Raw genomic sequence first — 20543 nt, forward strand, 5'->3', positions numbered from 1 at the left:
ATCGAGTAATCGGATAAGAACCATAAAAAAATTAAAATACCGGAGCTAAGCCTCAAACGGTATTTAAAAAAAAAAAAAAAAAAAAACGAGGATCTCAAACAAAAATTTAGCTTATGTTGGTCTTAACAGGGAGCAGCTGGATTCAGCCACTTGAAATGAGGCAGACTAGAGGGCAGTGTATCCACCCAAATCTATAAAACGAAATGCAAACACTTTCAAAACAAACCATTACAACGCCACTTCAATTAAATGATTACTCGAAGCATCAAAATTCAATTCAAATATTTTTTTCTAAATTCGAGTTAATCGAATAATCATTGCAGCACTAGAAAGCACCCTCTCCTGAAATCATGAGAACCAGGGAGGACAGTGGGTGAAAGCCCGTCTGGATGCCGCCAAGAGTCTACTTCATGTTGGGTGAAAGTTTAGCGAAGCTCCCTTAAGCCACACTCAATCACGTTTGCCTGTAGCGTTAGCCGCTAGCGTTATTCTACCGGGCTTCTGTTTGTTTGACTTCCTGATAACCACGTGATTTCATACGTAAGCACACTGACTGCTTCCTTAAAGGGGAATGAACATATCTGAAAAACACAGAATCAAAGCAGGATGAAAAGACTATTTTCTTGTTTTATTAAATTACCGAATTTACCAACATGGTCAAAATGATGTCGGTCATCTTGAAGAATTTCGGTAACAGTAAATTTTCGGTATACCGCCCGGCTCTACAGTGTTACAGTGCCTTGCAAAAGTATACGGCCCCCTTAAACCTTGCAACCTTTCGCCACATTTCAGGCTTCAAACATAAAGATATAAAATTTTAATTTTTTGTCAAGAATCAACAACAAGTGGGACACAATCGTGAAGTGAAACAAAATTTATTGGATAATTGAAACTTTTTTAACAAATAAAAAACTGAAAAGTGGGGCGTGCAATATTATTCGGCCCCCTTGCGTTAATACTTTGTAGCGCCACCTTTTGCTCCAATTACAGCTGCAAGTCGCTTGGGGTATGTTTCTATCAGTTTTGCACATCGAGGGACTGACATTCTTGCCCATTCTTCCTTGCAAAACAGCTCGAGCTCAGTGAGGTTGGATGGAGAGTGTTTGTGAACAGCAGTCTTCAGCTCTTTCCACAGATTCTCGATTGGATTCAGGTCTGGACTTTGACTTGGCCATTCTAACACCTGGATACATTTATTTTTGAACCATTCCATTGTAGATTTGGCTTTATGTTTTGGATCATTGTACTGTTGGAAGATAAATCTCCATCCCAGTCTCAGGTCTTGTGCAGATACCAACAGGGTTTCTTCCAGAATGTTCCTGTATTTGGCTGCATCCATCTTCCCGTCAATTTTAACCATCTTCCCTGTCCCTGCTGAAGAAAAGCAGGCCCAAACCATGATGCTGCCACCACCATATTTGACAGTGGGGATGGTGTGTTCAGGGTGATGAGCTGTGTTGCTTTTACGCCAAACATATCATTTTGCATTGTGGCCAAAAAGTTCAATTTTGGTTTCATCTGACCAGAGCACCTTCTTCCACATGTTTGGTGTGTCTCCCAGGTGGCTTGTGGCAAACTTTAAACGAGACTTTTTATGGATATCTTTGAGAAATGGCTTTCTTCTTGCCACTCTTCCATAAAGGCCAGATTTGTGCAGTGTACGACTGATTGTTGTCCTATGGACAGACTCTCCCACCTCAGCTGTAGATCTCTGTAGTTCATCCAGAGTGATCATGGGCCTCTTGGCTGCATCTCTGATCAGTTTTCTCCTTGTTTGAGAAGAAAGTTTGGAAGGACGGCCGGGTCTTGGTAGATTTGCAGTGGTCTGATGCTCCTTCCATTTCAATACGATGGCTTGCACAGTGCTCCTTGAGATGTTTAAAGCTTGGGAAATCTTTTTGTATCCAAATCCGGCTTTAAACTTCTCCACAACAGTATCTCGGACCTGCCTGGTGTGTTCCTTGGTTTTCATAATGCTCTCTGCACTTTAAACAGAACCTCGAGACTATGACAGAGCAGGTGCATTTATACGGAGACTTGATTACACACAGGTGGATTCTATTTATCATCATCGGTCATTTAGGACAACATTGGATCATTCAGAGATCCTCACTAAACTTCTGGAGTGAGTTTGCTGCACTGAAAGTAAAGGGGCCGAATAATATTGCACGCCCCACTTTTCAGTTTTTCATTTGTTAAAAAAGTTTAAATTATCCAATAAATGTTGTTCCACTTCACGATTGTGTCCCACTTGTTGTTGATTCTTGACAAAAAAATTAAATTTCATATCTTTATGTTTGAAGCCTGAAATGTGGCGAAAGGTTGCAAGATTCAAGGGGGCCGAATACTTTTGCAAGGCACTGTATATACCTTAAGTCATTCATTCGTTTTCCGAGCCGCTTATCGTCACGAGGGTCGCGGGGGTGCTGGAGCCTAGCCCAGCTAACTACGAGCAGTAGGCGGGGTACACCCTGAATCGGTTGCCAGCCAACTGCATGGCACGAGGAGACGAACAACCATACACTCACACACTCATACCTAGGGACAGTTTAGAGTATGATCAGTCTGCCATGCATGTTTTTGGGATGTGGAGGAAACCGGGAGTACCCAGAGAGAACCCATGCAGGCACGAGGAGAACATGCAAACTTCACACAGGAAGATCGGAGCCTGGGAATAAACCCGTGAACTGTGAAGCTGACGTGATGGTGTAAATACTGTTTGACCATTATTATTGTCATTAGAGCTGCAGCTATCGAATATTTTACAGGCATGAAAATCTCTCACCTTTCGGCGAAATTTGCCGTTTTGAAGTAAAAAAGGGTGACCTACGTGAATTGTGTAGATCCGAGGAGAAATTTTTTAAGGGGTGTGGGGGGGGGTCACGAGATTTTTTTTTTTAATGTCGGACGCTTGGTATGCAAGCGAGGAAAGCGGCACAAAGCCAAAAAGCGCACCAGAGTGGCCAAAACATTGACTTATTCCAACGAAGAAAAGGAGGTGCACTTTTGTGTCCTGTCTCTTCAATGCCAAGCTTCTCTGCACGTCGGCTGTGAATGAACACCTAAAGCGCCGTCACCCAGTTGTAATTTTGGAAGATGACAGGAGACAATTACAAGCTGGCATATTGTAATTCCATCTAACTAACGAAATATTTTATTGAAGTTGCTAAGCCTGTCGTGATATGCAATGAGTCCATTTATCGCACCGTAAATAAAAACGAGGGCGGTAATTTTCACGGCTGCGTTTTTCGCCGCACGCGTGCGTGCATACATTTATACGTGCGTGTACCCGTGCGTGTTGATGGCATATGAGACACCAGTTCCTTTCACATATGTTTTTTGGTCATCAACATGCCGTAGAATTAAAGTTCAGACATACAAAATAAGGACACACATGTATATTAAACAATGTAAACGTTAGCATTGCTACATTGAGGCTAATGGGGGAAAAAGACAACCTACTTTAGGCTGCTAAAAACATTGGCAGTCTTCTCTAAAACGCAAACTTGCGGTTAAAAGGTGACACTTCAAACATGAAAAATCGCTGGTTAACATGATTTGTAAATTAAAAAAAAAAAAATTTAGAATTGATTTCAGATTCCATGATTTATCTGGATGCATAATGGTGTGGCACATGAGATCTATTAACATGAAATGTCACTTTTTTGGACCAAAGATGAATCTAACTTGTCTAATCTCTTAATGTTTTAGTTTGCCTGTATTCAGTAGTTGAAATCCCATTTAGTAATCATGATATTCACTGTATTTTATTTCAGGATTTGGGAAGCGAAGATGAACGGCGGATGAATCAAAGGTAAGATGCGTCTCATCAACGGCTTCTTTCACACAGAGATACCACTAAATAGACAAATGAGAGTCAACAAACTACAGGTAGTCCCCGAGTTACGACGTACTCGACTTATGCGATTTTGACTTTATGACGCCGGAGTGTCGTACACCATTTGGTTTCAAATAGTACCTAATTGTACATCACAGTATCTTAGTTTATACTTTACTTTATGAACATAACTTGATCTGTCCTAGCTAAACATGGAGTTGTTCAGCTAGACATACAGTATATCATACAAAGCAATTGTGCTTTTAGAAGCGTTTGACTTCCTTCACTTTTGACTAGGCCTGAAAATCTCACCTTTCGGCGAAATTCGCCGTTTTGTAGTCAAAAAGGGTGACCTGCGTGAATTGTGTTGATCCGAGGAGAAAATTTTGAAGAGCGGGGGGTGGTGGTTGTGGTGGTGGGGGCAGGGGGGTTTACGGGACTTTTTTTTTTTAATGTCTGATGCTTGGCATGCAAGCGGGGAAAGCGGAACAAAGCCAAGAGAGTGGCCAAAACATTAACTTATGTCAACGAAACAAAGGAGGGTAAACTGTTGTGTCCTGTCTCTTCAATGCCAAGCTTGGCTGCACGTCGGCAGTGAATGAACAACTAAAGCGGCGTTACCCAGTTGTAATTTTGGAAGACGACTCGAGACAGATCGTAAGTCCATCTAACTAACTAACTACATGTTTTATTGAACTTACTAAGCCTGTCGCGATATGCAATGAGTCCATGTAAATAAAAATGAGGGCCGTAATTTTCACGGCTGTGTTTTATCGCCGCGCGCGTGCCTGCTTTCTGATGGCATATGAGACAACAGTTCCTTTCACAGATGTTTATTGGTCATCAACACGCCGTAGAATTAAAGTTCAGACGTACAAAATAAGAAAAGACATCTATGTCAAACACTGTAAACGTTAGCATTGCTACATTGAGGCTAATGGGGAAAAAAGACAATCTACTTTAGCCTGCTATAAAACATTGGCAGTCTTCTCCAAAAAGCAAACTTGCGGTTAAAAGGTTACACTTCAAACATGAAAAATCGCTGGTTAACAGCATTTACAAATGGAAAAAATGAAAAAAAACTGATTACTAACACCACATGCAATGACAAAAAGAGCTTTTTTGCTGAGTGTAAAGCTTACGGTTAGCATTTTAGCGAATGTACTTCTGGTGAACATTTCAAAATAAAAACGTCATGTTCGTCATATATATAATAATTTCTGGAGTTCATCCTACATACTTGAAAATTCAGATTCTACACTAAGAATAGCTTTAAAATGACACCCTTAATGAAAAGTCTGATTGGTAATTATTATAATACATTACATATAGTAGTATACTATAATATTATTGCTAAAAATTGTTTTGAATGCTGTTGGAAAGGCGAAGTGGGACAGCCCTAGTTGTACAGTGTACCAGAGTGTATTTCCTCCACACCCTTCTCACCTTTTTACCCCCTGACCCATTTTCATGCCTGCAAATAAAGATTTCCAACTATTTCGAATAAACATTAACTGACAAGAACATATTGTAGCATCTATCTATAAGGACACTGCCAACTTAGTGTTAATACACACACAGCAGGAAAACGATACAGTATTTTCAACGAATTAAACCCACCTGGACGCCATGAAAAAAAGTTGTCCGAGAGTTTAAGAGGACGTTCGCCGTTAGCATTAAACGCGAACGCTATGGTAACGCTACCAGTTACTTTGTGTATAATGATCACTCAGCACAGACCTTTAGAGGCTCAAGCAACATTTTCATATTCTCTCTGGCCAAGAAAACAAATCTTATCGTGTGTGCAAGCCTGCATGGATAATGGAGACGAGCACGATGCAGGTTAGCTACACATAAATGCCACATATTGTGAACACGTAAAGGAAAGTATTGTGCGTTTTCGTCTCGTTCTCGTCCCTTTTTTTTTTTTTTAGTCTCCTAAAACACGTTTTTAGCTTGTTACAGTCTCGCCAACGTCATGAAAAAGTGTTCGTTGACAAAATATTTTCGTTGTCGTCATTGTTGACAAAAACAACACTGATGTAAAGTATTTACTGTGCCCTGTCTTATTGAAAATTGGCAAATACTACACAAGATCCTGGAAGTGGACATTTTTTGCAGTGGCAAGACAAGTTTAAATCTATTGTGATAAAACAACAAAATTGCAATAACTGCATTAGTGCTGCAACAATTAATCGATTAACTTGAGTATTCGATTAGTAAAAAATATTCTAATTAAATTTTTTTTGCTTCGATTATTCATTTGATTAAAGTGGCGTTGTAATGGTTTATTTTGAAAGTGTTTGCATTTAGTTTTATTGATTAAGGTGGATACACTGCCCTCTGGTCTGCCTCATTTCATATGGTTGAATCCAACTGCTCCCTGTTAAGACCAATGTTAGCTAAGTTTTTGTTTGAGCTAAGGATTTTTATGCATTCATAATTTAGTTTATAGGCATATTTAGCCAGTTTTTTTGTGGCTGAACCATTCAAGAGCATTGTTAAAAAAAAAAAAAAAAAAAAAAAAAACGTTAGCATTTTATCGCATTTAAGCAAGTTATGTAAGTTAGCAAATTGTTCTTTTGTTGTACATAGATCTTTTTTTTTATACCGTTTGAGGCTCAGCTCAGGTATTTTATTGTTTTATGTTCCTTATCCGATTACTCGATTATTCGAACTAACTAGTTCATCGATTAATCGACGACTAAAATAATAGATAGCTGGAGCCCTAAACTGCATTAACCATCAAAGTGAAGTCTAACTGTAACTGTAGTCTTGAAACAAATCTGAATAAGGAACATTGCAATGCAATAATGCAAACTGGTTAAACTTGAGAGTAGCTGAGATCTGTCATGACAGAACATCACTTCAATGATATCTGGCACCATCTAGCGTCGTGAATGGGTATAACGTCTAGACCGCGAATATAAGACGACCCCCACTTTTTCAGTATTATTTCAATGCAAAAAAACACCGTCTTATATTGGGGCCAATACGGTAATTTACAGAAAAATATGGCATAATTTAGAGATGGTTTGAATTACGATTATTTTTTAAGCTGTGATGAACTCGATTAAAAATTTTAAGTGTTCGTTGACGAAATATTTTCGTTGTCGTCATCGTTGAGGAAAACAACACTGATGTAAAGTATTAACTGTGCAGTCTTTATGAAAATTGTTAAAAAGTAGACAAGATACTGGATGTGGCAAGACAAGTTTAAATATACTGGACTGTCTCAGAAAATTAGAATACACAATATTCTAATTTTCTGAGACAGTCCTGTACATTAATCCACCATTTAAAGCAGGGGTGTCCAAACTTTTTGCAAAGGGGACCAGATTTGGCGTGGTAAAAATGTGGGGGGCCGACCTTGGCTGACGTCCTTTACATAGAACAATATACAGGACTGTCTCAGAAAATTAGAATATTGTGTATTCTAATTTTCTGAGACAGTCCAGTAATGATTAGGGATGTCTCGATCCAGGTTTTTGCACCTCCAATCCGATACCGATATTGTTTTGCACTTCCGATCCGATACCGATACCGACCTATCTGAGCATGTGTTAAAGGTTAAAGTTATTTAGCCTCCTTACTTAGTTGTCAGACTCATGTTGAAAAAGGTTTTAGCACCCTTGATAACAACTAGCCAGCTGAATTAGGTGAGTTTGAATAACACACATGGTAACAAGAAATTGACCTGTTTATTCAGTGACAAACACAAAACATTATAAATAACAAACAGAAATGGCATAGTCAGTCAGTAAATGTGCAAATAATATTGTAAACTGTCTTAAAAAAGCAAAACACACCGACAACCTCAGTGGAAAATCCCACAAATCCCCCAAGCTATTAGATGCTTTTAATGTTTCGTGTATTAGTTACAAAAATTGTATAAAAAGCCTCTCAGGTTTAAATAAACGACTATTTCAGTATCAAGTTAACATTTTAAAACAGTAAATAAAATACTCAAGTCCCCATTCTGTATCAGCAGCTTTAAACTACATTCAATTCATTTAATTTTGCGAATCAACTGTTAAAGTTGTTAAAATTGCTCCCGTTATTCCATAATTTCACTTCTGTCTACTTTCGACATGTGAAAGTTTTAAAACTGTTTTGAAGATAGATTCAAGTCAAGATTTTGCCGATTTGGGAGTATTTTAGATAAAAAGTTAATTAGGTTCGCTTGGAAGGTTCACAACAGCCTACTAGGGAAGTCTTCTGCTTTAAGATGGCGGCTGTTTACTAACGCATCTGGTTTTCAATACTTCAATGTTGCTAACTCAGTCGAGTCTGTCGTGTAGCATCTGGTTCGATATACATATGATATCTATTATCTCCAGTAAAACAACGTTGACGTAGTTTGTTGCGGCTGTCAGCAGCAGTCAGGTATTCTTGTGTTTTTTTATCCAGCGGCATGAGTTGAGCTAAAGCCGTGAGTTGAGCATTGGCATTACCCGGGTCTAAGACAAGTTATGTTTACTTTCGGGACGCAATGCGGTCAGTTTCTCATTGCGTCCTGAAGACCGCGCTGTGTATTAGTTCCGCTTTACTTGACATATTTCAATCATCGGAATTTGGATGTTTGTGAATCGTTCTCGAATCTTCCACGGCCGAATCGCGAGTTGGATGGTGCGTCTTTACTCACGTGAGATAATGGCTCGTCATCCAGAATGACTTCTTCGGCAATGACTCTTGTTATTCCCTGGGCTTTGGGACTGTCGAGTGCCAGTTTGTCACGCATAGCAAAAGTTTCTGCCAGTGTTAGTTGCGTAGGACCTTTGTTTTTGTCTTCGGTTTTCTTAACATACTCCTCATATTGTTTGTGGTGGTATTTCGCTAAATGCTTGATTAGGTTGGTTGTATTAAAACTTCTTACAGCTTTACCACTACGCTTGACTTTATTGTGGCATATGTTGTCCTTTAAGGTGAAATGATCCCACACAGCTGACATTTTTACCGATAAAGTCTCTCGGTAAATTGGGAGACGGTAATGTAAATGTAGTGTGTTGAAGGTGTGCCGTCAAATGCGGACTGGATTTTAGGGAAACCGAAGCAAAAACTGGAATGGATTATGTAAACCGGTGCGCTGGAAAACCTGGACCGGTCTTTAAAAAAAAAAACTGGATCGGAAGTCTGGATCGGAATTCTTCCCGTGTTCCGATCCGATTCTGATACGCATTTTTTTGCCCATATCGGCGTCCGATCCGATCCAAATGTCGGATCGGGACATCTCTGATTTAAAGTATTTATGTGCAGTCTTAATGAAAATTGGCAAATACTAGACAAGATACTGGATGTGGCAAGACAAGTTTAAATATAATGATTGCCATTTGCCAATTGTAATGGGAGCACAAAAACACACATTTGCACCTCCTGGATGGGAAACTACATCTCATAACACAAGGACGTCTGTCTCCAGCAAGAGAAGGCTTATGAATCGCTTTTGTCAATGTGTGGCAGCGCTGGTAGACAGACAAGCGCGATTGTGTTAGTTTCTGGCGGCGGGTAAAAACTACAGCATGTGCATGCAGTCTGAGACACACACACACACAGACGCTCAGAGGGAGGGGACACCAAAAGGAGTGGAATCTTAAACAGCACCAAGCAGAGAGGATGAGTCGAGGCTGTCTGACAGTCAGTGTCAGTCTATCATTCAGCAGAGCAATGGGGTCAAGGCTCAGTACCGGTGCTGTTTCATGGCTCATTTTTTCTGAAGCCCGGTAAAGTGGAAGTGGCTCGTGGATTCAACAGGATGCATCTGTTTCAAGAAGCCATTCAGGAGGCTGTGATGAAGCTACCTTGTTTTGTGGAGGCTGCTATGTTGACCCATTGTGAGATGGACCGCATGTGAGTCAACTTAACACTCTTTACACGGGACTTTGTTCTAACAGCAAATATACCGGTACCCAGAAGTCTCTGACCTATTTTCAAGTTTAAATTCATTAACTGTATCGCTTAAACATCGTCCTGTTGCTCCTGTGTGAACACCACAAAAGCATTTGTACATGAAAACGAAGAGATTATAGCAAATCAAGGTTACATAGTAAGGATGAAGGGACGACACAAGTAACTGTTGTCGTTGAATCCTATGGAAATGTTCATAAAGACCCATGTTTTCTTTGACATACAGTTATTTTAATATGTTTTTTGTGGATGAGCTCAGGCCATCCTCATCTAGGTCTCGTGACCTCAGTGTCGAGTTCACCGTTGAAATGAGCAGCCGGAATTTGCCCACCGTACTGAGCAGCAAGCATCTGTTTGTCTCCTTTTCTCCCAACTTTTGCCTCATATTTATCCATTATTACCCAACGCCTACTGACACTTGTAAATCTCACTCATTCAACAAACTAAAACTAAATCCACCACGGTGGGACAAAAGCTCTTGTTTGAAAAGTGTCCAAGTCCCAACCCACATGCTTTGTTTTTGTGGAACTTTTTTTTTCCTATGGTGCTGAGGGCGGAGGGAATGTATTGTGAGGCTCACAAAAGGAAATCCATTGTTCATGTAAAATGGGCTGTTTGGTGCTGGCTTGCTCTTCTGGACTTCACTCGTATTCAGAACTTATTTGTATCTAAATGACTTTTAAATATGGTGTTGCAATGATATATGATTTTTAGTTTTTTAGGCAATAAAAAACACCCATTACCTTTTTGGACAGGAAATTTAGGCACTTCTGGAGCTATTATTTTCTATTTGTGTGATTCAATAAACATGTTTTTGGCATGTCAAAGAAGTTCAGTGTTTGCATTATCCATTTTTTTCCCGCCAATTTTTACATTTTTGCTGCAAATGAATATCAGCTCCAAAAATTGGTTATCGGCCCCTCTAACTACTAATAATTGGTATCGGTCCTGAAAAACCCATATTGCTCGATCTCTAGCTCTAATCAAGGAGTCAGTCTGTGGTTACCTAAGGCAGGGGTCCCCAACCTCTTTTGCACCGCGGACTGGGTTGATATGGGTCTTTTTTTTTGCACGGACCGGCAATGTGTGGCAGAAAAATACAGTAAATATAAAATAACACGACAGGGCTAAAAAATTAACGTTATGTGCAGGAAAAATGCAACTCACCAGATGCTGAATCAACATTTTAAAAGTGGCCTCTCCTCAAAATTGACGGCAAATATCCTTGGTCGTGGCCATACTTTCTTCTCCGATCGTGGAAGGTTTCTTGGCTTTAGCATTACGTTTCGTCACGAGGTGTGATGCTCTCAGTACATTGACGTGGTGGCCCTCACTATGCTAATTTTTTGAGAAGGACCAGTATTCCAAGGTGCTTGGTCTCTATGTGCGAAGCAGCTTTGAAGGCTTCATTGCCTCGTTTGCTAACTTTTGGACACATCTTTTGCAGAGTGGACTTGACGTAGGCTCCTCTTCTGACTCATCAGGTGGCCTTTTCCCTGTAAAAAGCTGTCGACAGAAGTCTGTTTTTCAGTCGTGTTCGCTTGCATGTGGGCTTATTATTTCCGGGAACAAGGACAAGCGCACATAGATATAAAAAAAATAGATGCTAACTCCAATTGATTTCTATGATGACACCCTATCCAGTTTTATTCTTAAGTGGGGAGAAGAAGTATTTGATACACTGCCGATTTTGCTGGTTTTCCCACTTGCAAAACATGTAGAGGTCTGTAATTTGTATCATAAGTTCTCTTCAACTGTGAGGGACGGAATCTAATACAAAAAGAAAATTACGTTGTATGATTTTTAAATAATGAATTTGCATTTAATGGCATGAAATAAGTATTTGAGACGTCACAAAAATCGAACTTAATATTTGGTACAGAAACCTTTGTTTGCTATTACAGATACCAAACGTTTCCTGTAGTCCTTGACAAGGTTTGCACACACTGCAGCAGGGATTTTGGCCCACTCATCCATGCAGATCTTTTCCAGAGCCTTCAGGTTTCGGGGCTGCTGCCGGGCAACACGGACTTTCAGCTTCCTCCATAGATTTTCCATCGGGTTCAGATCTGGTGACTGGCTAGGCCACTCCAGGACCTTAAGATGCTTCTTACGGAGCCACTATTTAGTTGCCTTGGCTATGTGCTTTGGGTCGTTGTCGTGCTGGAAGACCCAGCCATGACCGATCTTCAGGGCTCTCACTGAAGGAAGGAGGTTGTCAGCCAAGATCTGGCGATACATAGCCCCATTCATCCTCCCCTCAATACGGTGCAGTCGTCCTGTACCCTTTGCAGAGAAGCAGCCCCAAAAAATGATGTTTCCTCCTCCATGTTTCACGGTTGGGATGGTGTTCTTGGGGTTGTACTCATCCCTATTTTCCCTCCAAACACGATGAGCCGAGTTTAGACCAAAAAGTTCAATTTTGGTCTCATCCGACCACATGACCTTCTCCCATTGCTCCTCTGGATCATCCAGATGGTCAGTGGCAAACTTCAGACGTGTCTGGACATGCACTGGCTTCAGCAGCGGGACCTTGCATGCGCTGTAGGATTTTAATCCATGACGGCGTAATGTGTTTCCGATGGTTTTCTTCGAGATTGTGGTTCCAGCTCTCTTCAGGTCATTGACCAGGTCCTGCTGTGTAGTTCTGGGCTGATCCCTCACCTTCCTCATGATCAGTGATGCCCCACGAGGTGAGACCTTGCATGGAGCCCCAGAACGAGGCAGATTGACCGTCAACTTGAACTTCCATTTTCTAATAATCGCTCCAACAGTTGTTACCTTCTCACCAAGGTGCTTGCTTATTTTCCTGTAGCCCATCCTAGCCTTGTGCAGGTCTATTATTTTATCCCTGATGTCCTTACACAGCTCTTTGGTCTTGGCCATTGTGGAGAGGTTGGAGTTTGTTTGTTTGAGCATGTTAACAGGTGTCTTTTATACAGGTAACAAGTTCAAACAGGTGCAGTTACTTCCGGTAATGAGTGGAGAACAGGAGGGGTTCTTAAAAATGAACTGCGAGCCGAAATATTTACTAGTTGGTAATGTATCAAATACTTATTTCATGCAGTTAAATACAAATTTATTATTTAAGAATTATACAATGTGATTTTCTGGATTTTTGTATTAGATTCCGTCCCTCACAGTTGAAGAGAACTTATGATACAAATTACAGACCTCTACATGGCTTGCAAGTGGGAAAACCAGCAAAATCGGCAGTGTATCAAATACTTGTTCTCCCCACTGTATTGACTAAGCTGAGCAAAACGACCGGAAGTACCCCACCATTGCTGAGGTGTGCCGCCCGCAGCACACAGCCAACAACAGGCAGCTAATATTACTGTTTACATTAACCGACGCTGGGCTGCTACTGAGGTGTGTAAACATCCCTTATGGCGGCCACCAATAGAGGGCGACTTCCACATATTTCTACGCGGACTAGTAATAGAGTAGGAAAGCAGACTGGTGTGTTAAGATGCACAGGCCAGAATGCGGTCGTTGATAAATTATTTATTATTTCTGTGCGGCCCGGTAGTTTATGTGCCACGTACCGGTACCTGGCCCGGTGGTTGTGGATTTTCAGTTCCTGCATAATGTCCCAATATTTCTGTAGGATTTCTTTGCATTTCACAACGAAATAATATTACTTTGATTTTGTCTGAGCTACAGTAATTGCTTCGCATTTCATCATTCCCATTTTTTCGACACTACAACTCTCAAATACTATGAAATACAGTCTTTCCTGCAGTGTTTTTGAATATGAACATTGTTTTTGTGACGTGATTTGGTGTAGCTTTTAAACTGTGTCAAGGGAAAATATTTTTCTTTTTAGTCATTCTTAATTACCTACATAGTACCATAGTATTGGTACATAGGTGTGTACCTGTCATTCAACAGTTTCAAACTTTCCTAATGATGTCAAGGTTCGCCTGCAAAGGAGGAGGGCACAATCCTCTGCCAAGTCCAACGATGAATGTGCTCAGTCTTTTTCGGAGAAATGGAATGAGTTCCGCCTTGAGGAATCACTTTTTTAATTCGCTGGTGTCAATCATATGGCAAACCTGAAAACTCCCTGAATCTTATAGACTGGTGTGATGAGTTATGGAGTTATTTGCAATTAGTTAGATTGAAATAAATCTTGGCACGTGTTATGCTTGTCACGCAGTGTTGTACTGCATTGAGGCAATGGTACGAGAGAATAAGTAATCGGGACTGTTGTACTCTTAAAGCGTCTTCACGGAAAACTACATTAATGACTCGTCTAAGGCATAGTCTATTATAAAAGATAAGACTGGGAAAATTAATTGTAAAGATAACTATAGACCGATTGCTCTGGCCAGTGTGCTGTCTAAAGTGCTGGAGACAATCATACTGAACAGAATAGCTACATTTATTTCCACAAGTGACAATCAGTTTGGATTCAAAAGAAAACATGGAACCGATATGTGCGTATTTGCGTTGAAGGAATTACTACTGAAGTATCAAGGCCTGAACTCAACAATGTTTTTATGCTTTATTGATTCATCAAAAGCTTTTGATCGGATCAATCATAGCAAACTCTTTCTTATGTTGACACAAAGGGGGGTGCCCAAATATGTCATCCGTATTCTAGCCTTTTGTTATGCAAATCAACTTGTTCACATTAAGTGGGGTAGCACGGTTTCTTCTTCCTTCAGAGTTGGTAATGGTGTGAGACAGGGAGGAATACTCTGACCATATCTGTTCAATGTATACATGGACGAATTGTCCAACCGTCTCAATAGATGTAATACTGGCTGTGTTGTAGGAAGCACTATCATTAACCATCTTATGTATGCGGATGATGTGGTGGTGCTCTCTCCATGTAGTGCTGGCTTACAGGAGGTACTCTCATTATGTTCTCAGTTTGGTGACCAATTTGACATCAAATACAATGCAGAGAAAAGTAACATTATGATTTTAAGATCTAAAGAAGATAGGGGGGCTGTATTCCCTCGCTTCTTTCTGGGTCAAAAAAGCTCTAAATGACTGCAATGAGGCTAAATATCTTGGACATTTTTCAGACGACAGGGACATTCACCGTCAATGCAGTAAACTTTATGCACAGGCAAATATGCTTAAGAAACTTTTTTTTATGTGTTCCATCCACGTGAAAATATCACTGTTCAGGGCATATTGCACACCATTATACACTGCTCACCTGTGGACCAGGTACTTAGCGAAGTCCATACAGAGGCTAAATGTAGCTTATAATGATGCCTTGAGGCTGTTATTGCAGGTGCCTAGATGGTACAGCGCCAGCCAATTATTTGTCAATTCTGGGTTACCCACCTTTAAAGCGCTACTAAGAAATCTGATGTATAAGTTCATGTGTCGGTTAAATGAGTCCGAAAATAGTATTTTAATGAAAATAACGGATCCTAAAAATAGTTATAGATGTAGGTCAAGCATGTGGCGCCATTAGAGTAAAAGCCTGTTTGTTGTGCAGAGCTAGTTTGTGCCTTTTTCTTGTTTTTGTTTTTTCAGTTTTTGTTTCTGTGTTTTCTTACGTCATTTTTCTGTTGATTTATGTGATATGGACACCCCGTGTGACTCCTGAATAAAGATCATATATATGTATATATATATATATATATATATATATATATAATTAGTGACATAAAAGACTTAAAATGGCAAAGGTGTATGAATGCTGCATGGTGTTTGATCTTTAGCATCAGCTGATGTCAACACAAGTCTCCTTTTTTGTTTTCCAGCCTGAGTGAGAGCTTCTTTATGGTAAAGGGTGCTGCGCTCTTCCTACAACAAGGAAGCTCTCAGCAGGGCCAAAAAGTGCATCCTCACCACAAACATGCAGGTAAGAACCAAAAACAAACATGGTAGCATTAGTATAGCAATAGTACGACTTTATTACATAGTCCCATTTTACCCCTTTTCTTTATTTGGCCATAATAGTCCGTTGCTTAAAAGTTGGTGGGGACAATTTGAGCATCGTGAAAAGTTGCTAGTGTTATGTCCCTACTGTCCCGATGCAAAACTACACCCTTGGTCAGACTAGTGCTTACAGTGCTGGCCAAACGTATTGGCACCCCTGCAATTCTTTCAGATAATGTTCAATTTCTCCCAGAAAATGATTGCGATTACAAATGCTTTGGTAGTAATATCTTCATTTATTTTGCTTGCAATGAAAAAAACACAAAAGAATGGGAAAAAAATTAAATCATTATCATTTTACTAGGGCTGTCAAAATTATCGCGTTAACGGGCGTTAATTATTTTTTTTAATCAATCACGTTAAAATATTTGACGCAATTAACGCATGCAATTATGACCCGCTCGCATATTGCCTCAAACAGATTACAATGAGGCCGTTTATGGACATTAAGAGTGAAGAGAATGCCACCGGCCGTTTGGGGGCAGCGCCATTCCATACTCATGTTATTTCTTCTAAACGTGGGAGAATTAGTAGTTGTGAGACGTTTATGCTGTATTCACAATGCAATGCTAATTGGTATTTGTGCTCCACACATATTTCGGTAAGTTTTGGGTTCCATGTTTATATAGCAATAGAACAGAATTTTCTGTGGGCCTTGCAAAATCCATCAAAATCCAGTAAAATGGCCGGGAGCGAAGGGCCTTGCTCCGGTGAAAATGGCTGGAAGTGAATGAGTTAACAGCACCTGTTATGTGTGGCACATAACAGGTGGTGGAAATAACTAAGTCACACTTGCAGCCAGTTAAGATGGATTAAAGTTGACTCAACCTCTGTCCTATATCCTTGTGTGTACCACATTGAGCATGGAGAAAAGAAAGAATACAAAAGAACTGTCTAGGACTTGAGAAGCAAAATTGCGAGGAAGCATGGGCAATCTCAAGGCTACAAGTCCATCTCCAAAGACCTGAATGTTCGTGTGTCTACTGTGCGCAGTGTCATCAATAAGTGTAAAGCCCATGGCACTGTGGCTAATCTCCCTAGTTGTGGACAGAAAAGAAAAGAAAAATTGACGAGATTTCAACAAAAGATTGTGCGTATGGTGGATTAAGAACCTCAACTAACATCCAAACAAGTTCATGCTGTCTTGCAGTCAGAACGTACAACGGTGTCATCCCGTACTATCAGTCAGCGTCTGAATGAAAAAGGGAGTCTATGGTGGGATACCCAGGAAGACCCCACTTCTGATCCAGAGACATAAAAAAACAGACTGGAGTTTGCCAAAACTTACCTGAGAAAGCCAAAAACGTTTTGGAAGCATGTTCTCTGGTCAGATGAAACAAAAGTAGAGCTTTTTGGGACAAGGAATCAACATAGAGTTTACAGGAAAAAAAACTAGCTGTTCAAAGAAAAGAACACAGTCCCCACAGTCAAACATGGTGGAGGTTCCCTGATGTTTTGGGGTTGCTTTGCTACTCCTGGCACTGGACTGCTTGACCGTGTGCATGGCATTATGAAGTCTGTAGACGACCAACTAATTTTGCAGCATAATGTAGGTGTCAGGAAACGGGCAAACAGGTGGTGTGTGGACCCAAACGCAGGTAAAGGGAAGCGAGGCAAAAAAAAGTCAGTGCAATCATGTTTTAATGCCAACAAAAAAACAAAATACCATCAAAATGACGAGGGAATCCAAAAAGTCTTAACAAACAAAAGTCAGGCTAACAAATCAACTTACTTTAGAAGCAGGACGAGGAACACGAGGAACTGGGGAAGACGCTGTCATGAACGTGGACATGCATCATTGAAAATGACGCAACAAGGAGTGAAAAGAAACCAGGAGCATATATACACACAGACAAGTGGTAACGACACATTGAGGAACAGGTGAGCACAGGAGAATGGAGGTTGGAGGATACACTAGGAGCAGTTACAACAGGTGAAATCAATGGGCAATCACAGGGACAAGTCACACTAGGAGAAAACAAACACAAAACCTAACAGTCGGGCCCAATGTGAGAAAGCTGGGTCTCCCTCAGAGGTCACGGGTCTTCCAGCAGGACAACGACCCAAAACACACTTCAAAAAGCACTAGAAAATGGTTTGCGAGAAAGCACTGGAGACTTCTAAAGTGGCCAGCAATGAGTCCAGACCTGAATCCCATCGAACACCTGTGGAGAGATCTGAACATGGCAGTTTGGAGAACGCACCCTTCAAATCTCAGAGACCTGGAGCAGTTGGCCAAAGAAGAATGGTCTAAAATTCTAGCAGAGCATTGTAAGAAATTCATTGATAAATACCGGAAGCGGTTGTTCGGAGTTGTTTTGTCTAAAGGTTGTGCTACCAAATATTAGGCTGAGGGTGGCAATACTTTTATCCGACCCATTTTTGGAGTTTTGTGTAAAATGATAATGATTTAATTTTTTTTTCATTCTCTTTTGTGTTTTTTCATTGCAAGCAAAATAAATGAAGATTTTACTACTAAAGCATTTGTAATTGCTATCATTTTCTGGGAGAAATTGAGCATGACAGAATTGCAGGGGTGCCATTACTTTTGGCCAGCACTGTATATCCTGTCCACAGTAGGGATGCTGTAGATCATGCTATATAGACTATTAGAGCAATATATTGTTTGATTGTCCTCTAGCTGGCCTTTATTGACTCATATGAAACCTGAAATGTGACCAAATTACTCTTAAGCAGCTACAACTATATTATTTTTGGTGTGGTCAGTCTTGTGGAATATGGGTGTCAGCTTTACAATTTGTAGCCCTAAGCATTTACGTCTCAGGAGGAAATGTGAACCTTTGACATGAATTGTTTTTTTGTTTTTTTTGTCATTCATATTATCAGATATTTACATTATTGTACTGTAATGTAATGATCATGAAATGACTCAATTTACATTATATTATACTCAGTTGCAGGGGACATTTTAGGGTTTGCCGCTAATAAGCTTGTTTAAAAAATTCCTATAAAGCATAATACAGCGTTACAATTTTCTACTTTGGACTCTTGACCGTTTGACTCTGTTATGGAATAGGCACCGTGCCAAGTCAGCTGCCTCTGAACCATGCAAGCTCAGACCATGAATTCACTTTCACACATAACTGTAACTGTTTGATCCACTTGATTTTGTCCAAAACATTTTTAAAAACTGTACACCAGATCACATTACTCAATCATATTACCATGGAGTGTTATCGTGACATTGGTGAAGCCTGTCGATGGGGGGGGGGCAACCGGGTGTCTGGTCCCGGGCCTCAGGACCGTAGGGGCCCATGAATGACCCTTTATTTTACTTTACGGTCACGTTTTAAAAAAAAAAAAAAAAATCATTGTCTGATTAAATATTATGTTTTACTCAATTTATACTTAAAAACTTTAACATATTAAATATTTCAAATATATATTTTTTCCTTTTTTTGCACCCCCCCCCCCATCTTAGCAGAGAATTGTTTGACCCCGCTTTGGTGCACTCAAGGCGTACGTGCCCTGAAGCGGAAAATTAAAATTTGTCACTTTTATAAACTCTAAACATGGCAAGTCGTCCTAAATTGGGTACGCAGAGAAGAAAAGAAAAAACAGATGAAGATCAGAGAGGTGAACGAGAAAAAATGATGAAGTTTTTAAAAGGGGGACAAGAAGCCAGAGAATTAGGGCTAGAGTTGGTTGTAGACGGCGATGTCGGTAAGTGAACAACTGCTGCTAACACAACGTTTACATTCGCTATCACCGTGACCAAAGCCCGATTCAAGTCTGTCACCGGCCACTTGTAGCCTGTTGAGCTGCGGTATGACAAGACATGCTGGACGCGTTGAGCTGAGGAGAGAGAAGGTGATGGGAGATCAGGGAAATATGTTAGTCCGTGGGGAGCAGGTGCGCGAGGCTGAACACACTCAGGACCTGGCGGCTGGATTTATCTTGGGCTTACAACCCACTGTGTATTATAACAAACGCTAATACGAATCCATCACCGAAACAGCACAAACAAGCAGCAAAGGAGCCTGTCAGGGAGAGACTGGGAGCTGTCAGGCAGACCACAGTCAGAGCTGAGGATGGGGCGCTTAACAACCTAGCCATGCTCTCCATTCCATTGAGCGTGGGCTTGCTCAAAAACTGGATTTCACTGATGTTATAAATGACTTTGCTGTCAAAAAATCTAGGCGCATCACTGAGGGCTTGATTACCCCATGGATGTAAAGGGGGCAGGCACAGGATGTTTAGTCATACTGTTTTTGTTGCTTTGCCGGCAGGCATAGCACTCTCAGTTGTATTGTATTGTTGCCTACATGGGACAATAGATGGAAATTGTTTGTTTATATTGTGTCACATCACATTACGTCTGTACAGTCTGTTAAATTTAACTGTCCATCTCAATTAAATAATTTGAAAATGGACACTGTTATTGCTTGCAAAGCATTAAAGTATTTAGCATGTTGTTGTGACAAGCCGGTGGCAGAGGTGGGGAGCCATCTAATGGTCTCTTGTCCACGGGCCCCTGCAAATCTGTTGACAGCCCTAACATTGGTTGTACTTGTAGTATAAAATGTAAATTCAGCATCATGACAAATGCAAAATATAACAAACTTTTGCACACTACATTTAACTGTCCACCCATTTTCAATACAGTTTAAATGCTGCAATATTCTGTTGATACTATTCTCATTTGGCACCTTCATGCCCTAATATATGAGATACGTTTGTCAGAATTTGGTTTCGTTGCTGTGAACGTCACTAGTCGATTACATTGTAAAGGTTGTAATTAAAACCTGTTTGACTGACACCCATACCGGTTGTCGCTTACCTGTTGTTGACCTATTTAAACAATGTTGCCCCCTGCCTACCCCGTCGCCATTCATTTTAACTGATGCATCATAAAGAGGAATGGGACATA

At 40.5% G+C, this 20543-nt stretch overlaps 1 protein-coding gene across 2 annotated transcripts in view; it reads left to right on the forward strand.

Moving 5' to 3' along the window:
* Positions 1 to 20543, forward strand: part of ssh1a (slingshot protein phosphatase 1a) — a 62226-nt gene that overhangs the window by 4252 nt on the left and 37431 nt on the right. The window contains exons 1-3 of one of the 2 annotated variants that reach the window (XM_057831728.1): positions 6366 to 7052; positions 7292 to 9685; positions 15475 to 15575. In XM_057831728.1, coding sequence (XP_057687711.1) covers positions 9591 to 9685; positions 15475 to 15575 — 196 coding nt within the window. In that variant the 5' untranslated portion in view covers positions 6366 to 7052; positions 7292 to 9590. Of the gene's footprint in view, positions 1 to 3776; positions 3815 to 6365; positions 7053 to 7291; positions 9686 to 15474; positions 15576 to 20543 lie in introns of those variants that run through there. The other variant, XM_057831727.1, reaches the window with a different exon arrangement.

The sequence above is a fragment of the Corythoichthys intestinalis genome, chromosome 3 (assembly GCF_030265065.1).
Source record: "Corythoichthys intestinalis isolate RoL2023-P3 chromosome 3, ASM3026506v1, whole genome shotgun sequence".
NCBI lineage: Eukaryota > Metazoa > Chordata > Actinopteri > Syngnathiformes > Syngnathidae > Corythoichthys > Corythoichthys intestinalis.